The 26,188-nt window shown below is 42.3% G+C and overlaps 1 protein-coding gene across 1 annotated transcript in view; it reads left to right on the forward strand.

Moving 5' to 3' along the window:
* Positions 1-26,188, forward strand: part of WDR70 (WD repeat domain 70) — a 462,347-nt gene that overhangs the window by 111,237 nt on the left and 324,922 nt on the right. The window contains 2 exon segments of the mRNA XM_038743389.1: positions 5,596-5,655; positions 15,987-16,120. Of these exon segments, the coding sequence (XP_038599317.1) occupies positions 5,596-5,655; positions 15,987-16,120 (194 nt within the window).

Consider the following 26,188-nt stretch of genomic DNA (forward strand, 5'->3'; position numbering starts at 1 on the left):
CCCTCCTCCTGTCAAAATGCACTCTCTCCGCCTGCACCTCCAATCCCATCCCTTTGCACTCTACCAAATTACCTGCCCCTTCCCTCCTCGCCGGCTTGACTGCCATCCTCAAACTCCCTGAGTGTGTCGCATACTGGAAGCGCTCACCAAATAAGATTGAATGAATGAATGGATAAATGACTTATCTACACTCCTTGCCTCCAATTCTCTCCTTGACCCTCTCCAACCTCGCTTTCTCCCCCTTCAATCCACTGAAAGTACCCTCTCAAAGGTCACCGATGATCTTCTTGCCAAATCCAGTGGCCTCCATTTTAATCTAGCTCTCTTCTTCCCTTCAAGGCCCTACTGAGAGCTCACCTCCTCCAGGAGGCCTTCCCAGACTGAGCCCCTTCCTTCCTCTCCCCCTCGTCCCCCTCTCCATCCCCCCCACCTTACCTCCTTCCCTTCCCCACAGCACCTGTGTATATGTATATATGTTTGTACATATTTATTACTCTATTTATTTTACTTGTACATATCTATTCTATTTATTTTATTTTGTTAGTATGTTTGGTTTTGTTCTCTGTCTCCCCCTTTTAGACTGTGAGCCCACTGTTGGGTAGGGACTGTCTCTATGTGTTGCCAACCTGTACTTCCCAAGCGCTTAGTCCAGTGCTCTGCACACAGTAAGCGCTCAATAAATACGATGGAATGAATGAATGGTAGCCAATCCACTTCAGCGTCAAACAGAAGCTCCGCACCGTTGCGTTTAAAGCAGTCAGTCACCTCGCCCCCTCCTACGTCACCTCTCGGATTTCCCGCTCCGCCCGGCGCGCACATTTGCCTTTTCTAGCCCCATCCTACTCAATCGATCAATCAGCCGTATTTATTGAGCGCCTACTGTGTGCAGAGCACTGTACTAAGCACTTGGGAAGTCCAAATTGACAGCATAGAAAGACGGTCCCTACCCAACAGCGGGCTCACAGTCTAAAAGGGGGAGACGGAGAACAAAACCAAACATACTAACAAAATAAAATAAATAGAACAGATAGGTACAAGTAAAATAAATGAATAAATACTCAGTCTGGCACGCCACTCACAGCTCACCCACATCCTCCCTCTGGCTTGGAACTCCCTCCATTTTTCCGATCCAGCAGTCGATCAATGGCTCCACCTTCAAAGCCTTATTAATAACACCTCTTCTCCTTTGGAGTGAGCCCACTGTTGGGTAGGGACCGTCTCTATATGTTGCCAACTTGTACTTCCCAAGCGCTTAGTACAGTGCTCTGCGCACAGTAAGCGCTCAATAAATACGATTGATGATCTCCTTCAGGAGGCCTTTCCTGACTCATCCCTCATTTCCTTTCCTTGCGCGTGGCCCTCAAACTTGGATTCGTACCCTTTATTTACCCTCCCCTCAGCCCCACAGCACTTACGTACCGGCCCTAATTTATTTATTTTCATCTCTGTCTCCCCCCTCGACGGTAAACTTGTTGCGGGCAGGGAACGGGTCTGCCAACTCTGTTATATTGTATTCATTCATTTGTATTTATTGAGCGCTTACTGTGTGCAGAGCACTGTACTAAGCACTTGGGAAGTACAAGTTCCTTCAATTGTATTTGTTGAGTGCTTACTAAGCACTTGGGAAGTACAAGTTCATTCAGTCGTATTTATTGAGCGCTTACTGTGTGCAGAGCACTGTACTAAGCACTTGGGAAGTACAAGTTTGTTCAGTCGTATTTATTGAGCGCTTACTGTGTGCAGAGCACTGTACTAAGCGCTTGGGAAGTACAAGTTCATTCAATCGTATTTTTTGACCACTTACTGTGTGCAGAGCACTGTACTAAGCGCTTGGGAAGTGCAAGTCGGCAATGTATAGAGACAGTCCCTACCCAGCAGCGGGCTCACAGTCTAGAAGGGGGAGACAGACAACAAACAAAACATATTAACAAAATACAATAAATAGAATAGTAAATATGGACAAGATACTAAATATTGTGCTCTCCCAAGTGTTCAGTACAGTGCTCTGCAGATAGGAAGCACTCAATAAATACGACTGATTGAACAGCGGAGAAGGAAGCTTGGTTAAACTCTATGGATTGGTAAAGTAACTTTGAAAGGCTTAAGAAGCAGCATGGCTCAGTGGAAAGAGCCCGGGTTTGGGAGTCAGAGGTCATGGGTTCTAATCCCGGCTCTGCCACTTGTCAGCTGTGTGACTTTGGTCAAGTCACTTCACTTCCCAGTGCTTAGAATAGTGCTTTGCACATAGTAAGCACTTAATAAATGCCATTATTATGATTCTCTGTGCCTCAGTGATCTCATCTGTAAAATGGGGATGAAGACTGTGAGCCCCACGTGGGACAACGTGATCACCTTATATCTTAGAACAGTGCTTGGCACATAGTAAGCGCTTCACAAATGCCATCATCATTTTATTTTTATTTATTTTTTAAGAACCTTGTTCAGGGAGAGAGGTGGAGGTCCTGGGAAGGATTTGTGTTTTGTGATTAGATTTTACTTTATCCCCTGCTAAACTATGAGCTTTTTGTCTGCCATTGGCTTGCTAACTACAGATTGCTCTTGATGATTCAGTCTAGTTCATCTAGGTAAAAAAACTAGTAAAGTTTCTTCCCTCATGCTTTCTTTTGCTAAAATGAAAGTCCATGTAGTTAGTAAAGTTTCTTTCATCATGCTTTCTTATGCTAAACCGCAAGTCCATGTATTTAGTTCTGGACTCCTAGATTCATCTTTTAGGACCAATCAATCAATCAATCGTATTTATTGAGCGCTTACTGTGTGCAGAGCACTGTACTAAGCGCTTGGGAAGTCCAAGTTGGCAACATATAGAGACGGTCCCTACCCGAAAGTGGGCTCACAGTCTAAAAGACTCTAAAAGGACCAGTATCAAAGAGGGGGATAAGAAGGATTCAAACACCCGAGAGATCAACTTTTTCCCCAACCTTCTCTGGGCCTCAGTTACCTCTGCTGTAAAATGGGGATTGAGACGACGAGCCCCATGTGGGACAGGGACTGTGTCCAACCCGATTTACTTGAATCCACCCCAGTCTGGTCCATAGTAAGCGCTTAACAAATACCACAGTTATTGAGTGCTTGCAGCAATGTACTAAGCGTGTAGGGGAGTTCAATGTAGTTGAGCTGGTAGACATATTCTCTGTCAATCAATCAATCAATCGTATTTATTGAGCGCTTACTGTGTGCAGAGCACTGTACTAAGCGCTTGGGAAGTCCAAGTTGGCAACATATAGAGACGGTCCCTACCCAACAGTGGGCTCACAGTCTAGAAGGGGGAACATTGAGCTTACATTGAGCTTACATAAGCATACAGCTTACATTGAGCTGTCCACATTGAGCTTACAGTCTGGGACAAACATTAATAAAAATAAATTATGGATATAATAATAATAAATAACATTGCTATTTGTTAAGCACTTACTATATGCCAAGCACTGTTCTAAGTGCTGGGGTAGATACAAGGTGATCAGGTTGTCCCACACGGGGCTCACAGTCTTTGTCCCCATTTTCCAGATGAGGGAACTGAGGCCCAGAGAAGTGAAGTGACTTGCCCAAAGTCACACAGCTGACAAGTGGCGGAGCCGGGATTTGAACCCATGACCCCTGACTCCCAAGCCCGAGCTCTTTCCACTGAGCCACGCTGCTTCCCTAAGGATATTCATTCATTCATTCATTCATTCAATCGCATTTATTGAGCGCTTACTGTGTGCAGAGCACTGTACTAAGCGCTTGGAAAGTACAAGTTGGCAACATATAGAGACGGTTCCTACCCAACAGCGGGCTCACAGTCTAGAAGGATATGTGCTCTGGGGCTGAGAAAGGGGTGAGTAAAGGAAACAAATCAGGGTGAAAAAGAAGGGAATGGGAGATGTGGGCCATGGAATTGCAATCAAGTCTGCCAGTTTGGTTTGGTGTTTCATAGATGAGCCCTGTTCATCCATCAATCAGTCGTATTTATTGAGCGCTTACTGTGCGCAGAGCACTGTACTAAGCGCTTGGGAAGTACAAGTTGGCAACATAGAGAGACGGTCCCTACCCAACAGTGGGTTCACAGTCTAGGAGGGGGAGACAGACAACAAAACCAAACATGGAGATAGAGGGGGTAGTGTTAAGCTGTGAAAACCCCGGGTATGACTGAAACTATTAAATAAGTATATTCAAGCTTCTTTTATTCATATTTTGATATAAAAATAGTAAGATTACAGTCCTCTAGGTTACAGCCCTCTCCTTATAGACTGTAAAATCATTACAGAGAAGCAGCGTGGCTCAGTGGAAAGAGCCCGGGCTTTGGGGTCAGAGGTCATGGGTTCGCATCCCAGCTCCGCCACGTCTGCTGTGTGACCTTGGGCAAGTCACTTCACTTCTCTGAGCCTCAGTTACCTCATCTGGAAAATGGGGATTAAGACAGTGAGCCCCACGGGGGACAACCTGATCACCTTATATCCTCCCCCAGTGCTTAGAACAGTGCTTTGCACATAGTAAGTGCTTAACAAATGCCATTATTATTATTATTATTATTATTATTATTATTATTATTATTATTATTATTATGGGTAGGGAACGTGCGCCAATTCTGGTGCATTATACTCTTCCGAGCGCTTAGTAGGGTACTCTGCACATAGTAAGCCACTTCATTCATTCAATCGTATTCATTGAGCGCTTACTGTGTGCAGAGCACTGTACTAAGCTCCTGGGAAGTACAAGTTTGCAACATATAGAGACGGCCCCTACCCAACAGCGGGCTCACAGTCTAGAAGGGGGAGACAGATGAAAAAACAAAACATATTAACCAAATAAAATAAGTAGAATAAATATGTACAAGTAAAATAAATAGAGTAATAAATATGTACAAACATATATACAGGTACTGTGGGGAGGGGAAGGAGGTAAGGCAGGGGGGATGGGGAGGGGGTGTGACCTTGGGCAAGTCACTTCACTTCTCTGTGCCTCAGTTCCCTCATCTGTAAAATGGGGATTAAGACTGTGAGCCCCCCGTGGGACACTGATTACCTTGTATCCCCCCCAGCACTTAGAACAGATTTAACAAATTGAATGAATGAATGAACAAATACCATTATTATTGTTGTTGTTATTATTATTATAGTAAGCGTCCAATAAATAGGATTGATTGAGTCCTCTCGTCTGCAGAATAAAGCTGAATTCCATTTCTTCTGACTGGATCAACGTCAAAAAGCTTAAACTGCAGCGAGGGATTTGAGTTAGGTACTGTTTAAGGAAGACTATCTAGTCATCAAAAGTTATTAAACACTGGACTGGATTGTGGAGGGAGATTGGGAAATCTCCTTAGCGGAGCTTCCGAAATTCCCGTTAGATTCCCATAGATTCCCCTTGTCAGGGGTATTTGAGGTAGGGGCTTGCTAAATTGGGGGAATGAAGGAAGTGAGCTCTCACTAGCTACAGGATTTGATAATTCTCTCAAACATTTATTTCCTGAAATTTTTTGAAACGCGGAAATTGCCCAAGTGTTTATGTTGAGTTCGGTTTGCTTTTGAACAGCTGTCTTTGGCTTTCACTGTTATTGATTTTCAGGCGTATTCATGTGCTGTAACTTTCTTATTGCAGAATCCTGTCAGAAAAATTCCTGACACGCACGAAATCACCCTGCAGCACGGCAGTAAAACAGTAAGTGCTCAACTCTTTCAGAAGTATTTTTAAGAAGCGGAGGGCTCGGGAATTATTGGAAGCAATAACAAAGCATACTTCAGTTTAGCCAAATTGTAAGATTGAAAAGAGGTGTAGATAAAGTATTTATTCTGTTAAATCAGGAATTGCGATACATTTAATCATATAAATATTTGTATTTAAATCATATTTAATCATAATCGTAAAGGCTTGAGTTTCAAAATTTTTCATGCACCTCAACAGAATTACAAGCGAAGAACAAATCGGAATGCCAGAAATCGTTCATTTTGGTTTTTACAGCGGTGGAAAAATTTGGTATCACTGGGTTTTCATCTAATTCCGTGAGAACTTTGATTGTGCATGTTTGCAGGATTAATGTTTCTGACAAAGAAAATTAGCTTTTGGGTAGTTCCTCTCTGGCCCTGAAATGTTATATAAAATATTTACCTTTATAACTTTGGGGTATTTATATGCTTATTTAAAGTTTAAATTTTAGTGTGAAAAGAAATCTTTATAAAACACCCTTTCATTCATTCATTCATTCATTCATTCATTCGATGGTATTTTTTGAGCGCTTACTGTGTGCAGAGCACTGTACTAAGCGCTTGGAAAGTACAATTCAGCAATTAAGAGAGACGATCCCTGCCCACACCGGGCTTACAGTCTAGAAGGGGGGAGACTTCATTTGCGATTTTCCTTTTTATAAAAATGAATGATTTAATTGTAAAATGGAAACCGTCATTCTTTCAAGGATGAGAAATAAAATATTAACTGTTATGGTGACTTCTGATGATTTTGTTGCACACTTTTTTTTTCATTGTGCAAAATAGACCTCCGTTGCATGTGTTGATCGGTCTGGTCTGTCGATGGGAAATACCAAAGTTGGCACTTAGAAGAAACACAGGATTCAGTGATTGACAGTGTTTACGTGCGTGCCATTCAGCACACAGTCTTCCTGTGACTGAAAATGAGAAATTGAATCAGTGAAAATGAATTCTTTGGCTGAGGGGACCATTTCGGTTACATTTTAATTCCACTCGGACACCAATGCTGATATTTGGAATGGGTTTAAACTCATTCGCAGTAGTTGTTATCGGGCCAGTTTGAGTTCATTCTCCTTATAGGAGGAATGATTTAGTTCAGACCAGTTTGCTATTTGGACTTGCAGTACGGTATTGTTGCAGTTGTAATATGTTTCCAGATTTCTTCTGTGTAGTTTAAGTGGACTGGCTCTGCTAGAATGCCAAGACTTGCGGCCCGGGCTGAATGGGCATACTTGAATGAATCCCGTTATTAGGCATTTAAAAGGGTACAGAAAATTTTGGGATTCCATTTTATCACTTAGTTGACTGCAGCATCAATGCACTCCTTGGGCTCTTCTTTGGGTGTGAGAGTTATACAACCATCCGTTCTTCAAATGAATTTGCAACGCATTCATAGTCTCGTGCCTTGACCTCGCCAGTCCCGCCGTGACCCTTGGCTCACGTCCTACTTCTGGCCTGGAATGCCCTCCCTCCTCAAATCTGCCAAACAGTCATTCTTTTAGACTGTGAGCCCACTGTTGGGTAGGGACTGTCTCTATATTTTGCCAGCTTGTACTTCCCAAGCGCTTAGTACAGTGCTGTGCGCACAGTAAGTGCTCAATAAATACAATTGATTGATGGATTGATTCTTCCCCGTCTTCATCCATTCATTCATTCGTTCAGTCGTATTTATTGAGCGCTTACTGTGTGCAGAGCACTGTACTAAGCGCTTGGGAAGTACAAGTTGGCAACATATATCCTTCAAAGCCTTACTGAAGGCTCACCTCCTCCAAGAGGCCTTCCCAGATTAAGCCCCCTTTTCCTCAGCTCCCCCTCCCTTCCGTGTCACCTTGACTTGCTTCCTTGGCTCTTCCCCTCCCTCTGTCTGCCCCACAGGACTTATGTATATATCTATAATTCTATTTATTTGCATTGATGCCTGTTTTGCTTATTTTGATGTGTATTGACCTATAATTCTATTCATTTATGTTGATGCCCGTTTTACTTGTTTTATTACTCTATTTGACTTGTACATATCTGTTCTATTTATTTTATTTTGTTAATATGTTTTGTATTGTTCTCTGTCTCCCCCTTCTAGACTGTGAGCCCACTGTTGGGTAGGGACTGTCTCTATATTTTGCCAACTTGTACTTCCCAAGCGCTTAGTACAGTGCTGTGCACACAGTAAGCGCTCAATAAATACAATTGATTGATGGATTGATTCTTCCCCGTCTTCATCCATTCATTCATTCGTTCAGTCGTATTTATTGAGCGCTTACTGTGTGCAGAGCACTGTACTAAGTGCTTGGGAAGTACAAGTTGGCAACATATATCCTTCAAATCCTTACTGAAGGCTCACCTCCTCCAAGAGGCCTTCCCAGATTAAGCCCCCTTTTCCTCAGCTCCCCCTCCCTTCCGCGTCACCTTGACTCGCTTCCTTGGCTCTTCCCCTCCCTCTGTCCGCCCCACAGGACTTATGTATATATCTATAATTCTATTTATTTACATTGATGCCTGTTTTGCTTGTTTTGATGTGTATTGACCTATAATTCTATTCATTTATGTTGACGCCCATTTTACTTGTTTTATTACTCTATTTATTTTACTTGTACATATCTATTCTATTTATTTTATTTTGTTAATATGTTTGGTTTTGTTCTCTGTCTCCCCCTTCTAGACTGTGAGCCCACTGTTTGGGTAGGGACCGTCTCTATATGTTGCCAACTTGTACTTCCCAAGCGCTTAGTACGGTGCTCTGCACACAGTAAGCGCTCAATAAATACGATTGATTGATTGATTGATTGTTGTCTGTCTCCCCCCTTCTAGACTGTAAGCCCGGTGTGGGCAGGGATGGTCTCTCTTTATTGCTGAATTGTACTTTCCAAGAGCTTAGTACAGTGCTCTGCACACAGTAAGCGCTCAAAAATACCATCGAATGAATGAATGTAGTGTCAGAATGTGTGTGTGTGTATGTTTCAGTGTATATATACAATGTGAAATGTGGAAACGTGATGTACATATGCACACAGATACGCGTTCTGAAGCTGAGAAAATAGATATAAATGTGTATATAATCAATGTTTTTATACGTATAAAATCAAAAATAATAAAAAATATGGTGCTTGTTAAGTGCCTATTCTGTGCCAAGCACTGTTCTAAGCACTGGAGTAGACTGAGCCCCCTCCTTCCTCTCCCCTTCCCCTTCCCCCGCCCTACTTCCTTCCCCTCCCCACAGCACCTGTATATGTGTTTGTTCAGATTTATTACTCTATTTATTTTCCTTGTACATATTTACTATTCTATTTATTCTGTTAATGATGTGCATCTAGCTTTACTTCTATTTATTCTGATGATTTGTCACCTGTCTCCATGTTTTGTTCCGTTGTCTGTCTCCCCCTTCTAGACTGTGAGCGCGTTGCTGGGTAGGGACCGTCTATATGTTGCCAACTTGTCCCTCCCAAGCGCTTAGTACAGTGCTCTGCACACAGTAAGCGCTCGATAAATGTGAATGAATGAGTGAATACAAGCCAGGCAGGTTGGACACAGTCCCTGTCCCACATGAGGCTCACACTCTTAATCCCCATTTTCCAGATGAGGTAACTGAGGCCCAGTGAATAATAATAATAATAATAATGGCATTTGTTAAGCGCTTACTATATGCAAAGCACTGTTCTAAGCGCTGGGGGGATATACAAGGTGATCAGGTTGTCCCACGTGGGGCTCAGTCTTAATCCCCATTTTACAGTTGAGGGAACTGAGGCTCAGAGAAGTGAAGTGACTTGCCCAAGGTCACACAGCAGATGTGGCAGAGCCAGGATTAGAACCCAGTTCGTTCCGACTCAGGTCCTTGCTCTGTCCACCAAGCCATGCTGCTTCTCAGATTTTGGGGTTCAAAAGGGATGTTTCCAGGCACTGGGATTTTTGTCCTTAAGTACGAATGCGGCTGATAAGCACCGCACACAGTAAGCGCTCAATAAAAATGATCATCATCATCATCATCAATCGTATTTATTGAGCGCTTACTATGGCAGAGCACTGTACTAAGCGCTTGGAAAGTACAAATTGGCAACATATAGAGACGGTCCCTACCCAACAGTGGGCTCACAGTCTAAAAGGGGGAGACAGAGAACAAAACCAAAAATACTAACAAAATAAAATAAATAGAATAGATATGTACAAGTAAAATAAATAAATAAATAAATAGAGTAATAAATATGTACAAACATATCATCATCATCATCAATCGTATTGAGCGCTTACTATGTGCAGAGCACTGTACTAAGCGCTTGGGAAGTACAAGTTGGCAACATATAGAGACAGTCTCTACCCAACAGTGGGCTCACAGTCTAAAAGGGGGAGACAGAGAACAAAACCAAAAATACTAACAAAATAAAATAAATAGAATAGATATGTACAAGCAAAATAAATAAATAAATAAATAGAGTAATAAATATGTACAAACATATATACATATGTACGATCGAATGAATGAATGAATGAATAAGATCACGTCAGCAACAATTCCTCCCATTCCGTGTGCACGCAAAGATTTGCCCCTTGCTGTTGTATCGGCTACAGGACGCACTGCCTTTTGGTTTTCTTTTCTTTTGTCGAAGCCCATGCAGTAGATCATCATCAATCGTATTTATTGAGCGCTTACTATGTGCAGAGCACTGCACTAAGCGCTTGGGAAGTACAAATTGGCAACATATAGAGACAGTCCCTACCCAACAGTGGGCTCACAGTCTAAAAGGGGGAGACAGAGAACAAAACCAAACATACTAACAAAATAAAATAAATAGAATAGATATGTACAAGTAAAATAAATAAATAAATAGAGTAATAAATATGTACAAACGTGTATACATATGTACGATCGGATGAATGAATGAATGAATAAGATCACGTCAGCAACAATTCCTCCCATTCCGTGTGCACGCAAAGATTTGCCCCTTGCTGTTGTATCGGCTACAGGGCGCACTGCCTTTTGGTTTTCTTTTCTTTTGTCGAAGCCCATGCAGTAGATCATCATCAATCGTATTTATTGAGCGCTTACTATGTGCAGAGCACTGCACTAAGCGCTTGGGAAGTACAAATTGGCAACATATAGAGACAGTCCCTACCCAACAGTGGGCTCACAGTCTAAAAGGGGGAGACAGAGAACAAAACCAAACATACTAACAAAATAAAATAAATAGAATAGATATGTACAAGTAAAATAAATAAATAAATAAATAGAGTAATAAATATGTACAAACGTGTATACATATATACGATCGGATGAATGAATGAATGAATAAGATCACGTCAGCAACAATTCCTCCCATTCCGTGTGCACGCAAAGATTTGCCCCTTGCTGTTGTATCGGCTACAGGGCGCACTGCCTTTTGGTTTTCTTTTCTTGTTTCGAAGCCCATGCAGTAGATCATCATCAATCGTATTTATTGAGCGCTTACTATGTGCAGAGCACTGTACTAAGCGCTTGGGAAGTACAAATCTGCAACATATAGAGACAGTCCCTACCCAACAGTGGGCTCACAGTCTAAAAGGATTGCTGGATTGCACAGTCTAAAAGTAGATGTCACCCCGTTTCTAATTCTTGTGTGCCAGGTTGCCGCTGCTGTTGGCAGCCATCCCAAATTGAGATTTCGCTTCATTAAAACGTGTCCTCCGTCAGCCGTGTTTATGGCTTCCCCGCATTTCAAGAGAAGCAGCGTGGCTCAGGGGAAAGAGCCCGGGCTTTGGAGTCAGAGGTCATGGGTTCAAATCCCGGCTCCGCCAATTGTCGCCATGTTTTGCTTTGTTGTCTGTCTCTCCCTTCTGGACTGTGAGCCCGTTGTCGGGTAGGGACTGTCCCTATATGTTGAAGACTTTACTTCCCAAGCGCTCAGTACAGTGCTCTGCACACGGTAAGCGCTCAATAAATACGATTGAATGAATGAATGAATGAATTGTCAGCCGTGTGACTGTGGGCAAGTCACTTAACTTCTCTGCACCTCAGTTACCTCATCTGTAAAATGGGGATGAAGACTGTGAGCCCCTCGTGGGACAACCTGATCACCTTGTAACCTCCCCAGCGCTTAGAACAGTGCTTTGCACATAGTAAGCACTTAATAAATGCCATTATTATTATTATTATTATGGGACAACCTGATCACCTTGTAACCTCCCCAGCGCTTAGAACATTGCTTTGCACATAGTAAGCACTTAATAAATGCCATTATTATTATTATTATGATGGGACAACCTGATCACCTTGTGACCTCCCCAGCGCTTAGAACATTGCTCTGCACATAGTAAGCACTTAATAAATGCCATTATTATTATTATTATTATTATTATTTCAGCCGGTCCTATGGGTGCAGAGCGACCCGTGCGCATCCACTGTCCTCCCACGTTCTGCTTTGTGATGAGGCGGGAATGACTTCAGCTCTGGGGGGCCCCTCTGGATTTCAGGAGCATATCATTTTCCCAAGCGCTTAGTACAGTGCTCTGCCCACAGTAAGCGCTCAATAAATACAATTGATTGATTTGATATTTAACAGGATTTGATGGGAAACAGTGAGACCCGTTGGGACTGTTCTAGGCCCAGCAGGGGTTTAGGTTTTGTGAAGTGAGCGGATGCCTGAAGCCTTGAATTTTCTTAGGCCACCCATCTGGGAAAAATTGTGCCGTGTAGGAAATCTGGAAATAAGGGCCTCGGGCAGGACGTGGGTTAGTGGTTCAGTGCGCAGAACTGTTGTACTGGCAAATAGTGGGAGATAGTTTGACATAGTTTTGCTCCTCAAACCCCTCGTTCCTCCTTTCACCCCGCTAATTTAGTCGGAAGTGGAACCGCGAGCCCAATAATTTGTCCGATCGTGTCTCTAGAAGTCACATTTCCTGTGGCGTGAGTGTGATTGCATGCATTCGTGGACTCGGTTCCTCTTTTGTGATTTGCTATTTAACGGGATTTGATATTTAACGTGGGAAACAGTGGGACCAGTTGGGACTGCTCTAGACCCAGCAGGGGTTTAGGTTTTGTGAAGGGAGCGGTGGGACCTGTTCCTCGTCCCAAAGGAATCAATCAGTCAATCAATCGTATTTATTGAGCCCTTACTGTGTGCAGAGCAGTGTACTAAGCGAAGATTTACCTTTTCTAGAGCCTTCACCCTTGTTCCGGCCTCCACGTGTTTTGAGTTAGCATTGGCACCATTGAACCAAGATTTTACATATCCGTTCAATGCACCCTTGGAAAAGCCAGGAAGGCTGTGTTCTTGGCAGGTCTCAAGAATGTCAGAAAATCGGGATGAAAAATAGTCATATTTGGTCAAGGGGGAGTGGAGGAGGTGAAGAAATGGATGCTATGGCAAGTGCCTTCGATGCCTTTTTGGTAATAATAATAATAATGTTGGTATTTGTTAAGGGCTTACTATGTGCCAAGCACTGTTCTAAGCTCTGGGGTAGCTACAAGGTAATCAGGTTGTCCACGTGGGGCTCACAGTCTTCTTCAACCCCATTTTACAGGTGAGGTCACTGAGGCACAGAGAAGTGAAGTGCCTTGCCCAAAGTCACACAGCTGACAAGTGGCAGAGGCGGGATATGGAAAGTAATGGAAAGTAAAGGAGTGACCTCACACCTCCACTGTGAGCCCGTGTTCTCAATCAGTCAATCAATCAATCAATCAATCAATCGTATTTATTGTGCGCTTACTGTGTGCAGAGCACTGTACTAAGCGCTTGGGAAGTACTGTGGAAATGCAAAGCCCTCCCCTTTGCTACCACGTCTGCGGACTTCCTCTAGCCTGTTTTCCTGAATTACAAGGGAATTGAGCTCATTGTAAATGCGCTCTGGGAAGAGGAATGGAAGATCTTTGTCCAGGGGCCTGCTCATGGCACCCCCAAATGAAATCAAGTCATTTTGAGAAGAAACATACCCGATGAATAGGCAGATATTCTCCTCTGAAATCAAAATACTGGGTCAAACTGTGGAAAAATTGGATTTCTGCAATTAAATATGGCATAGCATAGTTTGGGTGCAGGGAGTGGATGGGGAAATCACACGTTTCGAATGCCTTGTCGTTGAATTACAGCTAGATATTTTGCTCAGTTTTTCCTTGGATTCCTTATTTGGCTTACATTTCGAATCAATAGATTCTTGATCTTTCAACATCTCTATTGTTTGAAGTTTGTTCTTACTGCCCTGGAGGACCCACCGTTTTCTCAGACATAAAGCGGTTTATTTCTAGTTTGTATAAACTCTCTACTGAGCGCACTTCGGGCCGTTTATTTGTTCTGTCTCTAAACATTGGAGAAATATGTAAAGAATTTGGTACCTGGCTGCCTTTATGTTGTGAAGTTATTTTTGGTAATGACTGAATTTAGTAAATAGATGACATGAGAGCTGGTTTTATCAACATTTGGCTTATACCAGATCCTAGATGACAGATTACCAAGCCCTTGAATTGCTGGGACAAGTTCATTAGGCAGGTCTATGTAAAACCTTTTATTCATTTATTTGTTTAGGGGAAGCAGCGTGGCTCAGTGGGAAGAGCCCGGGCTTTGGAGTCAGAGGTCATGGGTTCAAATCCCGGCTCTGCCACTTGTCAGCTGTGTGACCTCGGGCAAGTCACTTAACTTCTCTGAGCCTGTTACCTCATCTGTAAAATGGGGATTGACTGTGGTCCCCCCATGGGACAATCTGATCACATTGTATCCCCCCCAGCGCTTAGAACAGTGCTTTGCACATAGTAAGTGCTTAACAAATGCCATTATTATTATTATTATTATCCCCATTTTACAGATGAGGGAACTGAGGCCCAGAGAAGTGAAGTGACTTGCCCATAAGAAGAAAAGCACCTAATTTTTGAAAGGCTGTTTAAGAAACATATATGAATGTGAGAAAACTTTGATTCCCAATATAGGAGCTCTCTCTAATTAACGTTGCATATTCTCCCCTCTCACATTGTATCCCCCCAGCGCTTCAAACAGTGCTTTGCACATAGTAAGCGCTTAACAAATGCCATTATTATTATTATTATTATATCCCCATTTTACAGAGGAGGGAACTGAGGCCCAGAGAAGTGAAGTGACTTGCCCATAAGAAGAAAAGCACCTAATTTTTGAATGGCTGTTTAAGAAACATATATGAATGTGAGAAAACTTCGATCCCCAGTATAGGAGCTCTCTCTAATTAACGTTGCATATTCTCTCCTCCCACATTGTATCCCCCCAGCGCTTAGAACAGTGCTTTGCACATAGTAAGCGCTTAACAAATGCCATTATTATTATTATTATTATTATTATTATTATTATTATTATTATTATTATCCCCATTTTACAGAGGAGGGAACTGAGGCCCAGAGAAGTGAAGTGACTTGCCCATAGGAAGAAAAGCACCTAATTTTTGAAAGGCTGTTTAAGAAACGTATATGAATGTGAGAAAGCTTTGATTCCCAATATAGGAGCTATCTCTAATTAACATTGCATATTCTCTCCTCTCACATTGTATCCCCCCAGCGCTTCGAACAGTGCTTTGCACATAGTAAGCGCTTAACAAATGCCATTATTATTATTATTATTATTATATCCCCATTTTACAGAGGAGGGAACTGAGGCCCAGAGAAGTGAAGTGACTTGCCCATAAGAAGAAAAGCACCTAATTTTTGAAAGGCTGTTTAAGAAATATATATGAATGTGAGAAAACTTTGATTCCCAATATAGTAGCTCTCTCTAATTAACGTTGCATATTCTCTCCTCTCACATTGTATCCCCCCAGCACTTAGAACAGTGCTTTGCACATAGTAAGCGCTTAACAAATGCCATTATTATATTATCCCCATTTTACAGAGGAGGGAACTGAGGCCCAGAGAAGTGAAGTGACTTGCCCATAAGAAGAAAAGCACCTAATTTTTGAAATGCTGTTTAATTTATTTTGTTTTGTTCTCTGTCTCCCCCTTCTAGACTGTGAGCCCGCTGTTGGGTAGGGACCGTCTCTGTATGTCGCCAACTTGTGCTTCCCAAGCGCTTAGTCCAGTGCTCTGCACACAGTAAGCGCTCAATAAATACGATGGATTGATTGATTGATTAATTTGGCCCTAGAAAATGGAAAATGGGGATTAAGACTTTGAGCCCCCCGTGGGACAGCCTGATCACCTTGTAACCTCCCCAGCGCTTAGAACGGTGCTTTGCACATAGTAAGCGCTTAATAAATGCCATTATTATTATTATTATTATTATATATGAATGTGAGAAAACTTTGATTCCCAATATAGGAGCTCTCTCTAATTAACGTTGCATATTCTCTCCTCTCCCCCACCCCGCACACCAGGTTTCTGCCTTGGGCCTGGATCCTTCAGGTGCCCGTCTGGTAACCGGTGGATTTGATTACGATGTTCGATTTTGGGATTTTGCCGGAATGGATGGTTCCCTGCAAGCTTTTCGGTCCCTCCAGCCCTGTGACTGGTATGTACGTTTTCTTGATTATCATCACCATCAGTCATATTTATTGAGCGCTTACTATGTGCAGAGCACTGTACTAAGTGCTTGGGAAGTACAAATTGGCAACATATAGAGACAGTCCCTACCCAACAGTGGGCTCACAGTCTAAAAGACTGATTATTGAGGTCAGGCTCTTGTAAACCACATTCCGGCTACAGGAATATGCAGTTTGGAAAGTTATACTGTCGTGGAATTGACCCTGCTGCCTGTGGGACAACCTGATTACTTTGTAACCTCCCCAGCGCTTAGAACAGTGCTTTGCACATAGTAAGCGCTGAATAAATACCATCATTATTATTATTTATATATAGCTATAATATGTTGCCAGCTTGTACTTCCCAAGCGCTTAGTACAGTGCTCTGCACACAGTAAGCGCTCAATAAATACAATTGAATGAATGAATGAATGAACCATTATTATTATTATTGCTAAAATGTTTTCTTCCCTGCTGTTTCACTTGCCTGAATGATTTATATCAGTCAGTGGTATATGTCGCCGACTTGTACGTCCCAAGCGCTTAGTACAGTGCTCTGCACACCGTAAGCGCTCAATAAATGTGACTGAATGAATGAATGGCATTTATTGAGCAGCGCTTAGTACAGTGCTCTGCACACCGTAAGCGCTCAATAAATACGACTGACTGAATGAATGAATGGCATTTATTGAGCAGCGCTTAGTACAGTGCTCTGCACACCGTAAGCGCTCAATAAATACGACTGACTGAATGAATGAATGGCATTTATTAAGCAGCGCTTAGTACAGTGCTCTGCACACCGTAAGCGCTCAATAAATACGACTGACTGAATGAGTCAATGGTATTTATTGAGCGCTTACAGTGTGCAGAGCACTGTACTAAGAGAAGTAGTGTGACCTAGTGGATAGATCCCGGGCCTGGAAATCAGAAGGTCGTGGGTTCTAATCCCGACTGCCAGTTGTGTGCTCTGTGACCCTGGGCAAATCACTTCACTTCTCTGTGCCTCAGTTCCCTCCTCTGTAAAATGGGGATTAAGACTGTGAGCCATAGGTGGGACAGGGACTGTGTGGAACCCAGTTACCTTGTAACTTCTCCAATGCTGAGAACAGTGCCTGGCACATAGTAAGCGCTTAACAAGTACCATACTAAGTGCTTCGGGGAAGCGTGGACTGGGGATGTGTCTGTACAGTGCTTAGTACAGTGCTCTGCACACAGTAAGCACTCAATAAATGCGATTGAATGAATGAATGAATGAACAGAGTTGGTAGAAATGTTCCCTGCCCACAACAAGCTTTCAGTCATTTCCAAGCGCTTAATACAGTGCTCTGCACACAGTAAACACTCAATAAATACAATTGAATGAATGAATGAATATGGGAGAAGTTTGTTCAGCATAGTGTTTCAGAAATTTCTAAAGCTTTTAATAATGATAACATGATCTAATATGAGAAGCAGCGTGGCTCAGTGGAAAGAGCATGGGTTTTGGTGTCAGAGGTCATGGGTTCAAATCCCGGCTCTGCCATTTGTCAGCTGTGTGACTGTGGGCAAGTCACTTCCCTTCTCTGTGCCTCAGTTCACTCATCTGTAAAATGGGGATTAAGATTGTGAGCCCCCCGTGGGACAACCTGATCACCTTGTAACCTCCCCAGTGCTTAGAACAGTGCTTTGCACATAGTAAGTGCTTAATAAATGCCATTATTATTATTATAAGGTATTACTACGTGGTAAGCACCTTGGAAGAGTTGGGTTAAATTCAAGGTCATTCATTCAGTTGTATTTATTGAGCGCTTACTGTGTGCAGAGCACTGTACTAAGCGCTTGGGAAGTACAAGTCGGCAACATATAGATTGGACAGAGTCCCTGTCCGACAAGGAGGCGCAATGGAAGAGTTAGCAAGAGCCTTCCCCATTTTACACACTAGGGCACTGAATAATAATAATGATGGCATTTATTAAGCGCTTACTATGCGCAAAGCACTGTTCTAAGCGCTGGGGGAGGTTACAAGGTGATTGGGTTGTCCCACGGGGGGCTCACAGTCTTCACTCCCATTTTCCAGAGGAGGGAACTGAGGCCCAGAGAAGTGAAGCGACTCGCCCAAGGTCACACAGCAGACCAGCGGCGGAGCCGGGATTAGAACTCACGACCTGTGACTCCCGAGCCCGGGCTCCTTCCACTGAGCCGCGCCGCTCTACTGAAGCGCAGCGGTTATGGCACACAAGACCGGTGGTATTGCGCTTAGTACAGTGCTTTGCACACAACAAGCGCTCAATAAATAACAACGGAGTAAATGGATTGCTGGAATTAGAACTTGAGTCGGGACGCCTATTCTCATGCCTTTCTTTCTGTGTTGAATAGGGTTTCAGATTTTCAAGTTTGTATATTTGTAAACGGTGACCTAGTGTTCTGAAAATAAAAGCTTTTAGAGTCCCCCAAAAGGAGGGATTCTCTGCCGATGTGGTTACAAACACTCAGATACTTTCCAAGAAAATAATGGTGTCATTTCAAGGCTCTGTTTCCTTCCTCTGCTTTAAATCACACAAGTGAAACGCATTCACATGTGTAAATGACCGAGATGGTTTCATTAAGTACTATCCAAGGTACAAATGAACTCTGCTAATTCTAAAAGTCAAATACCCATCATCACCAAATATTTACTCTACTTTATAGCCATATTAATGACAAGTCCTTGAATTTTTATGGTGCTTTTTCTGCGTGGAGCTGAGGGAACACTGCAGAATCTCTCATTTCTCACAAAAATAGAGCTTTATTAATTCGTCACTTATCATGTAGTTATATCCATCTTACCTCCTTCCCTTCCCCACAGCACCTGTATATATGTATATATGTTTGTACGTATTTACTACTCTATTTATTTTACCTGTACATATCTATTCTATTTATTTTATTTTGCTAGTATGGTTTTGTTCTCTGTCTCCCCCTTTTAGACTGTGAGCCCACTGTTGGGTAGGGACTGTCTCTATATGTTGCCAACTTGGACTTCCCAAGCGCTTAGTACAGTGCTCTGCACACAGTAAGCGCTCAATAAATACGATTGATTGATTGATTGATTGGTAGTTATCTGCTGGCACAGCTATGTCTCCTACAGTCCCGGTTGACTCAAAGGACGGCGGTCTTTCTAGGATTACCCGGGCCTTGTAATCTGGGTTGACATTTTTATGCGGTGTATTTATTGAGCGCCTGCTAAGTGATAAGCAATGTACCAGGCACCTTGCAGAATACATTACAGCAGAAGTAAGAAACAGGTTCCTTGTCCTCGAAGACTATGAAATCAATTAATTGGAAATTGTATTAACTTCTTAACACGGGACAAGTGAATTCAAGAGATTGGTGATGTAAATATACTGATTTTTAAAGGCCCCAAAGATGACTTCAGTGCCCTACAGAAAATATGTGGCGATGATGGGTATTTGACTTTTAGAATTAGCAGAATTCGTTTGTGCCTTGGATAGTACTTAATGAAGCCATCTCGGTCATTTACATATCATCATCATCAATCATATTTATTGAGCGCTTACCTTGTGCAGAGCACTGTGCTAAGCGCTTGGGAAGTACAAATTGGCAACATATAGAGACAGTCCCTACCCAACAGTGGGCTCACAATCTAGAAGGGGGGGACAGAGAAAAAAACCAAACATACTAACAAAATAAAATAAATAGAATAGATATGTACAAGTAGAATAAATAAATAAATAAATAGAGTAATAAATATGTACAAACATATATACATATATACAGGTGCTGTGGGGAAGGGAAGGCGGTAAGATGGGGAGGATGCGTTTCACTTGTGTGATTTTTTCCCCCACTTAGTATAACATGATTTTTAAAGGATTGCAGTCCCTTTTTCCAGCCCAGGCCTGGGAGTGAAAATAATGGTGTCATTTCAAGGCTTTGTTTCCTTCCTCTACTTTATGACCGTATTAATGACAAGTCCTTGAATTTTTATGGTGCTTTTTCTGCATGGATCTGAGGGAACACTACGGATTCTCTTATTTCTCACAAAAATAGAACTTTATTAATTTGCCACTTATCATGTAGTTATCTGCCGGCACAGCTATGTCTCCTACAGTCCCGGTTGACTCAAAGGACGGCGATCTTTCTAGGATTACCCAGGCCTTGTAATCTGGGTTGACATTTTTATGTGATGTATTTATTGAGCGCCTGCTAAGTGATAAGCAATGTATCAGGCACCTTGCAGAATATATTACAGCAGAAGTAAGAAACAGGTTCCTTGTCCTCAAAGACTATGAAGTCAATTAATTGGAAATTGTATTAACTTCTTAACACGGGACAAGTGAGTTCAAGAGATTGGTGATGTAAATATACTGATTTTAAAGTCCCCAGAGATGACTTCAGTGTCCTACAGAAAATATTTGGTGATGATGGGTATTTGACTTTTAGATTTAGCAGAATTCATTTGTACCTTGGATAGTACTTAATGAAACCATCTTTTAGACTGTGAGCCCACTGTTGGGTAGGGACTGTCTCTATATGTTGCCAACTTGTACTTCCCAAGCGCTTAGTACAGTGCTCTGCACACAGTAAGCGCTCAATAAATACGATTGATTGATTGATCTCGGTCATTTACATATGTGAATGCGTTTCGCTTGTGTGATTTTCCCCCACGTAATATAACATGATTTTTAAAGGATTGCAGTCCCTCTTTCCAGCCCAGGCCTGGGAGTGAAAATAACGGTGTCATTTCAAGGCTTTGTTTCCTTCCTCTACTTTATAACCGTATTAATGACAAGTCCTTGAATTTTTATGGTGCTTTTTCTGCACGGAGCTGAGGGAACACTACAGATTCTCTTATTTCTCACAAAAATAGAACTTTATTAATTTGTCACTTATCACGTAGTTATCTGATGGTACAGCTATGTCTCCTACAGTCCCGGTTGACTCAAAGGATGGCGGTCTTTCTAGGATTACCCAGGCCTTGTAATCTGGGTTGACATTTTTATGCGGTGTATTTATTGAGCGCCTGCTAAGTGATAAGCAATGTACCAGGCACCTTGCAGAATACATTGCAGCAGAAGTAAGAAACAGGTTCCTTGTCCTCAAAGACTATGAAGTCAATTAATTGGAAATTGTATTAACTTCTTAACACGGGACAAGTGAATTCAAGAGATTGGTGATGTAAATATACTGATTTTAAAGTCCCCAGAGATGACTTCAGTGTCCTACAGAAAATATTTGGTGATGATGGGTATTTGACTTTTAGAATTAGCAGAATTCATTTGTGCCTTGGATAGTACTTAATGAAACCATCTTTTAGACTGTGAGCCCACTGTTGGGTAGGGACTGTCTCTATATGTTGCCAACTTGTACTTCCCAAGCGCTTAGTACAGTGCTCTGCACACAGTAAGCGCTCAATAAATACGATTGATTGATTGATCTCGGTCATTTACATATGTGAATGCATTTCGCTTGTTTGATTTTCCCCCACTTAATATAACATGATTCTTAAAGGATTGCAGTCCCTTTTTCCAGCCCAGGCCTGGGAGTGAAAATAACGGTGTCATTTCAAGGCTTTGTTTCCTTCCTCTACTTTATAACCGTATTAATGACAAGTCCTTGAATTTTTGTGGTGCTTTTTCTGCGTGGTGCTGAGGGAACACTACAGATTCTCTTATTTCTCACAGAACTTTATTAATTTGCCACTTATCATGTAGTTATCTGCCGGCACAGCTATGTCTCCTACAGTCCCGGTTGACTCAAAGGATGGCGGTCTTTCTAGCTTTAATCCCAGATCTGTCACATGTCTGCTCTGTGACCTTGGCCTGGTCACTCTTACCTTATTATTATTACCTATAATAATAATAATAATAGCAGTAATAATAATAATGGCTTTTTTTAGTGCTTACTATGTGCCAGGCACTGTACTAAGCGCTGGGATGGATACAAGCAACTCGGGTTGGACACAGTCCCTGTCCCAACTGGGGCTCACAGTCTCAATTCCCATTTTGCAGATGAAGCAACTGAGGCCCAGAGAAGTGAAGTGACTTGCCCAGCGTCACACTGCAGACAGCGGGCAGATCTGGGATTAGAACCCATGACCCGAGAGTGTGATTAAGAGTGGGAGCCCCGGGTGGAATAGGGACTGTGTCCAATCTGATTAACTTGAACGTACCTCAGCGCTTAGAAGAGTGCTGGCACGTAGTAAGCACTTAACAAGTACCATTATTATCATTATTATTGTTATGTGTGTACTTATAGCACGCATAACACTTTTGTAGACATTGTGCAAACCGTATTAAGCAATCACTCACATCCCCTTGTCCTTCCTCTCCCGGTCAATAAATAGTTTTAGTATTCGTCTTCCCCACTAGATTATATAAGCTCTTTGAGGGCAAGTTTGATGTCTTCTAATTCCACTGAACTTTCCCAAGCACTTAATACAGCGCTCCACCCTCAGGAAGCATTCAATAAGTACCACTGATTGCTTGATTGCCATAAATTGAGAGACATACAGTCCATTAACCGTGAAGTGTGTTTTGACAGCGTATTTTGAATGGAATGCAATGATGAAATTAGGGCACAAACTCTGTCCGGACAGACGTTACGCTGTTTTGGAAGAAACCATTGTGTGCGTGTGTGCGGCAATCTGACCCGGGATGAAAATTAAAATGAGTTTTCTTTAACATGGGGTTCACGAAGACAACAATCTCCGTGTTGTAGGAAAACTGCTTGTATAAGTTAAATGACAGAAATTGGTCTTCTAAGGCCATGATTGGAGTGTTTTTTAAGCTAATATAAGTTTTGTAAAATAAGAAGAGCTACATGATTGTTTTAAGGGAGGGCATTTTCATTTCTTTTATTATTTCCAATTGAAGGAATATCATCCCATTTATAGTTATAGTAATGCTTATAGTAAGCTCTTAATATTTATTACTCTATTTTATTTGTACATATTTATTCTATTTATTTTATTTGTTAATATGTTTTGTTTTGTTCTCTGTCTCCCCCGTCTAGACTGTGAGCCCACTGTTGGGTAGGGACCGTCTCTAGATGTTGCCAACTTGTACTTCCCAAGCGCTTAGTACAGTGCTCTGCACACAGTAAGTGCTCAATAAATATGATTGAATGAATGAATGAATCCCATTTGCAAATACTTTTAGGGCTGGCCTACCAATATTGGCTATAATGGCACTAGTTTGGATGCACCGTGGATGGGTAATTTTCTTTATCAGATTAGTTATTCTTCCTCCCAGCTCCTCCACTCATTTGCCACCGACTCCCACCCTGTATCACCCAGTGCTTAGAACAGTGCTTTGCACATAGTAAGCACTTAACAAATGCCATTATTATTATTATTATTATTATTATTATTATTATTATTATTTATTGAGCACTTACTACGTGCAGAGCACTGTACTTAGCATGCAGGGAAAAAGCATGGCTCAGTGGAAGGAGCATGGGCTTTGGAGTCAGAGGTCATGGGTTCAAGTCCCGGCTCCGCCAATTGTCAGCTGTGTGACTTTGGGCAAGTCACTTCACTTCTCTGGGCCTCAGTTACCTCATCTGTAAAATGGGGATTAAGGCTGTGAGTCCCCCGTGGGACAACCTGATCACCTTGTATCCTCCCCAGCACTTAGAACAGTGCTTTGCACATAGTAAGAGCTTAATAATTACCATTATTATTATTATTGTTAATATTTGGGAGAGTTCAATACAACAGAATCCCTGGCGTGTAGGATCTGCCCTTTTGAGATGTTTGTACAAATTGCAAACTAGTGTGAAACCCCAGGAATTGTTTAAAATATATCTTCAGCAAAAACCCAGCTTGCTACTAAATATAAAATCCGGGCTAAACACATTGTAACCACCCCTGTAGTCATCTATTCCTTTAAGTCATTTGAAATGGCCACTCAGTTATCTGGATGTTCTGAATTGCAAAATCAGGATAACATTGAATCTTCATCTCAGTCACAGCCCTTAATCAGTCTGTTCGGATGATATTAATAATAATTTTGGTATTTGTTAAGCGCTTACTATGTGCAAAGCACTGTTCTAAGCGCTGGGGAGGATACAAGATGATCAGGTTGTCCCATGTGGGACTTACAATCTTAAGCCCCATTTTACAGATGAGGTAACTGAGGCACAGAGAAGTAAAGTGACTTGCCCAAAGTCACTCAGCTGACAGTTGGCGGAGCCGGGATTTGAACCCATGACCTCTGACTCCAAAGCCCGGGCTCTTTCCACTGAGCCACGCTGGAAAGCTACTGAAGTGGCTTTGTGTGAACAAGCCTTGACGTACTAGAGAAGCAGCGTGACTTAGTGGAAAGAGCCCGGGCTTGGGAGCCAGAGGTCATGGGTTCTAATTCCGGCTCTGCCACTTATCAGCCGGGTGACTTTGGGCAAGTCACTTCCTTCTTTGTGCCTCAGGTACCTCAACTGTAAAATGGGGATTAAGACTTTGGGACCACTTGATTACCTTGTATCTAACCCAGTACTTAGAACAGTGCTTGGCACACAGTAAGCGCTTAACAAATACCACCATCATCAACGTCACTGGCAGTCAGAAGGTATGGGTTCTAATCCCGGCTCTGCCACTAGTCTGCTGTGTGATCTTGGGCAAGTCACTTCACTTCCTTGTGCCTCAGTTACCTCATCTATAAAATGGGGGTTGAAACTGTGAGCCCTGTGTGGGACTGGGACCGTGTCCAACCCGATTTGCTAGTATCCACCCCTGTGCTTAGAACAATGCTTGGCACATAGTAAGCGCTTAACAAGTAATTATCACTATTGTTAATAAATTCAACAGTAGTTCAGCTAATGTGCTTAGACCGGGTCTAGACTAACAATTGGAAAAGTGGTAATTATCTATCGTCATCATCCTCAATGGCATTTATTGAGCACTTCTGTGTGCAGAGCAAAGTGAGAAGCAGCATGGCTCAGTGGAAAGAGCCTGGGCTTGGGAGTCAGAGGTTGTGGGTTCTAATCCCGGCTCCACCACTTGTCAACTGTATGACCTTGGGTAAGTCACTTCACTTCTCTGGGCTTCAGTTACCTTATCTGTAAAATGGGGATGAAGACTGTGAGGCCGACGTGGGACAACCTGATAACCTTGTATCTATCCCAGCGCTTAGAACAGTGCTCGGCACATAGTAAGTGCTTACCAAATACTCTTATTATTATTATTATTATTATTACTAAGTGCTTGAGAGAGTACAGTACAACAGAGGTGGTAAACATTCCCTAAGCCACCCAGAACTGTCCAGAATACTTAGAAATTCTGATGGAAAAACTGTTCCCCTTAATAATTTAATAATGATGGCATTTATTAAGCACTTACTATGTGCAAAGCACTGTTCTAAGCGCTGGGGAGGTTACAAGGTGATCAGGTTGTCCCACGGGGGGCTCACAGTCTTCATCCCCATTTCACAGATGAGGTAACTGAGGCACAGAGAAGTGAAGTGACTTGCCCAAAGTCACACAGCTGACAGTTGGCGGAGCCGGGATTTGAACCCATGACCTCTGACTCCAAAGCCCGGGCTCTTTCCACTGAGCCACGCTGCTTCTCTGTTATATTATCTCTGTTCCATCCTTTAGATCATTAGCGTAGACCTGGTCTTTAGGACCCAAAACAGAAGTTCTAGAGATAAGTTAGGCCAAAAGGAAATAAAATTTTCAGAGTTCCTATAGAGTTCTGATTTTCAGAAAGCTACAATGAAAGCAGGCCATAGTCGTGTTATTTTAATTTGCACGAGCAGCAAAAGAAACCTGCTGTACCCAAAGGTAATCTGACTTTACCTGGGATATCTTTAAATGCTTCTCCCTATTAATAGTTTATTTCTCAAGTGCCTTCCCAGTAGACTGTAAACTCCTTCAGGGCAGGAATCGTGTCTGGTAGCTCTGTTTTACTCTCTCCAGCACTCAGTACAAAAAAATAAATAAAACTCAGGGAATACTATTGATCAGTTTATGTTTAATTTGGATTTTCTTCCTGTTGGCCACTCTGAACAGATGCTATGTTTATTGGTTTGACCCTTTAGGATCATTATTATATATTGCTGGTGAGAAGTGTTTCCCAAGCGCTT

Source organism: Tachyglossus aculeatus, chromosome 3 (assembly GCF_015852505.1).
Source record: "Tachyglossus aculeatus isolate mTacAcu1 chromosome 3, mTacAcu1.pri, whole genome shotgun sequence".
NCBI classification, from domain to species: Eukaryota; Metazoa; Chordata; class Mammalia; order Monotremata; family Tachyglossidae; genus Tachyglossus; species Tachyglossus aculeatus.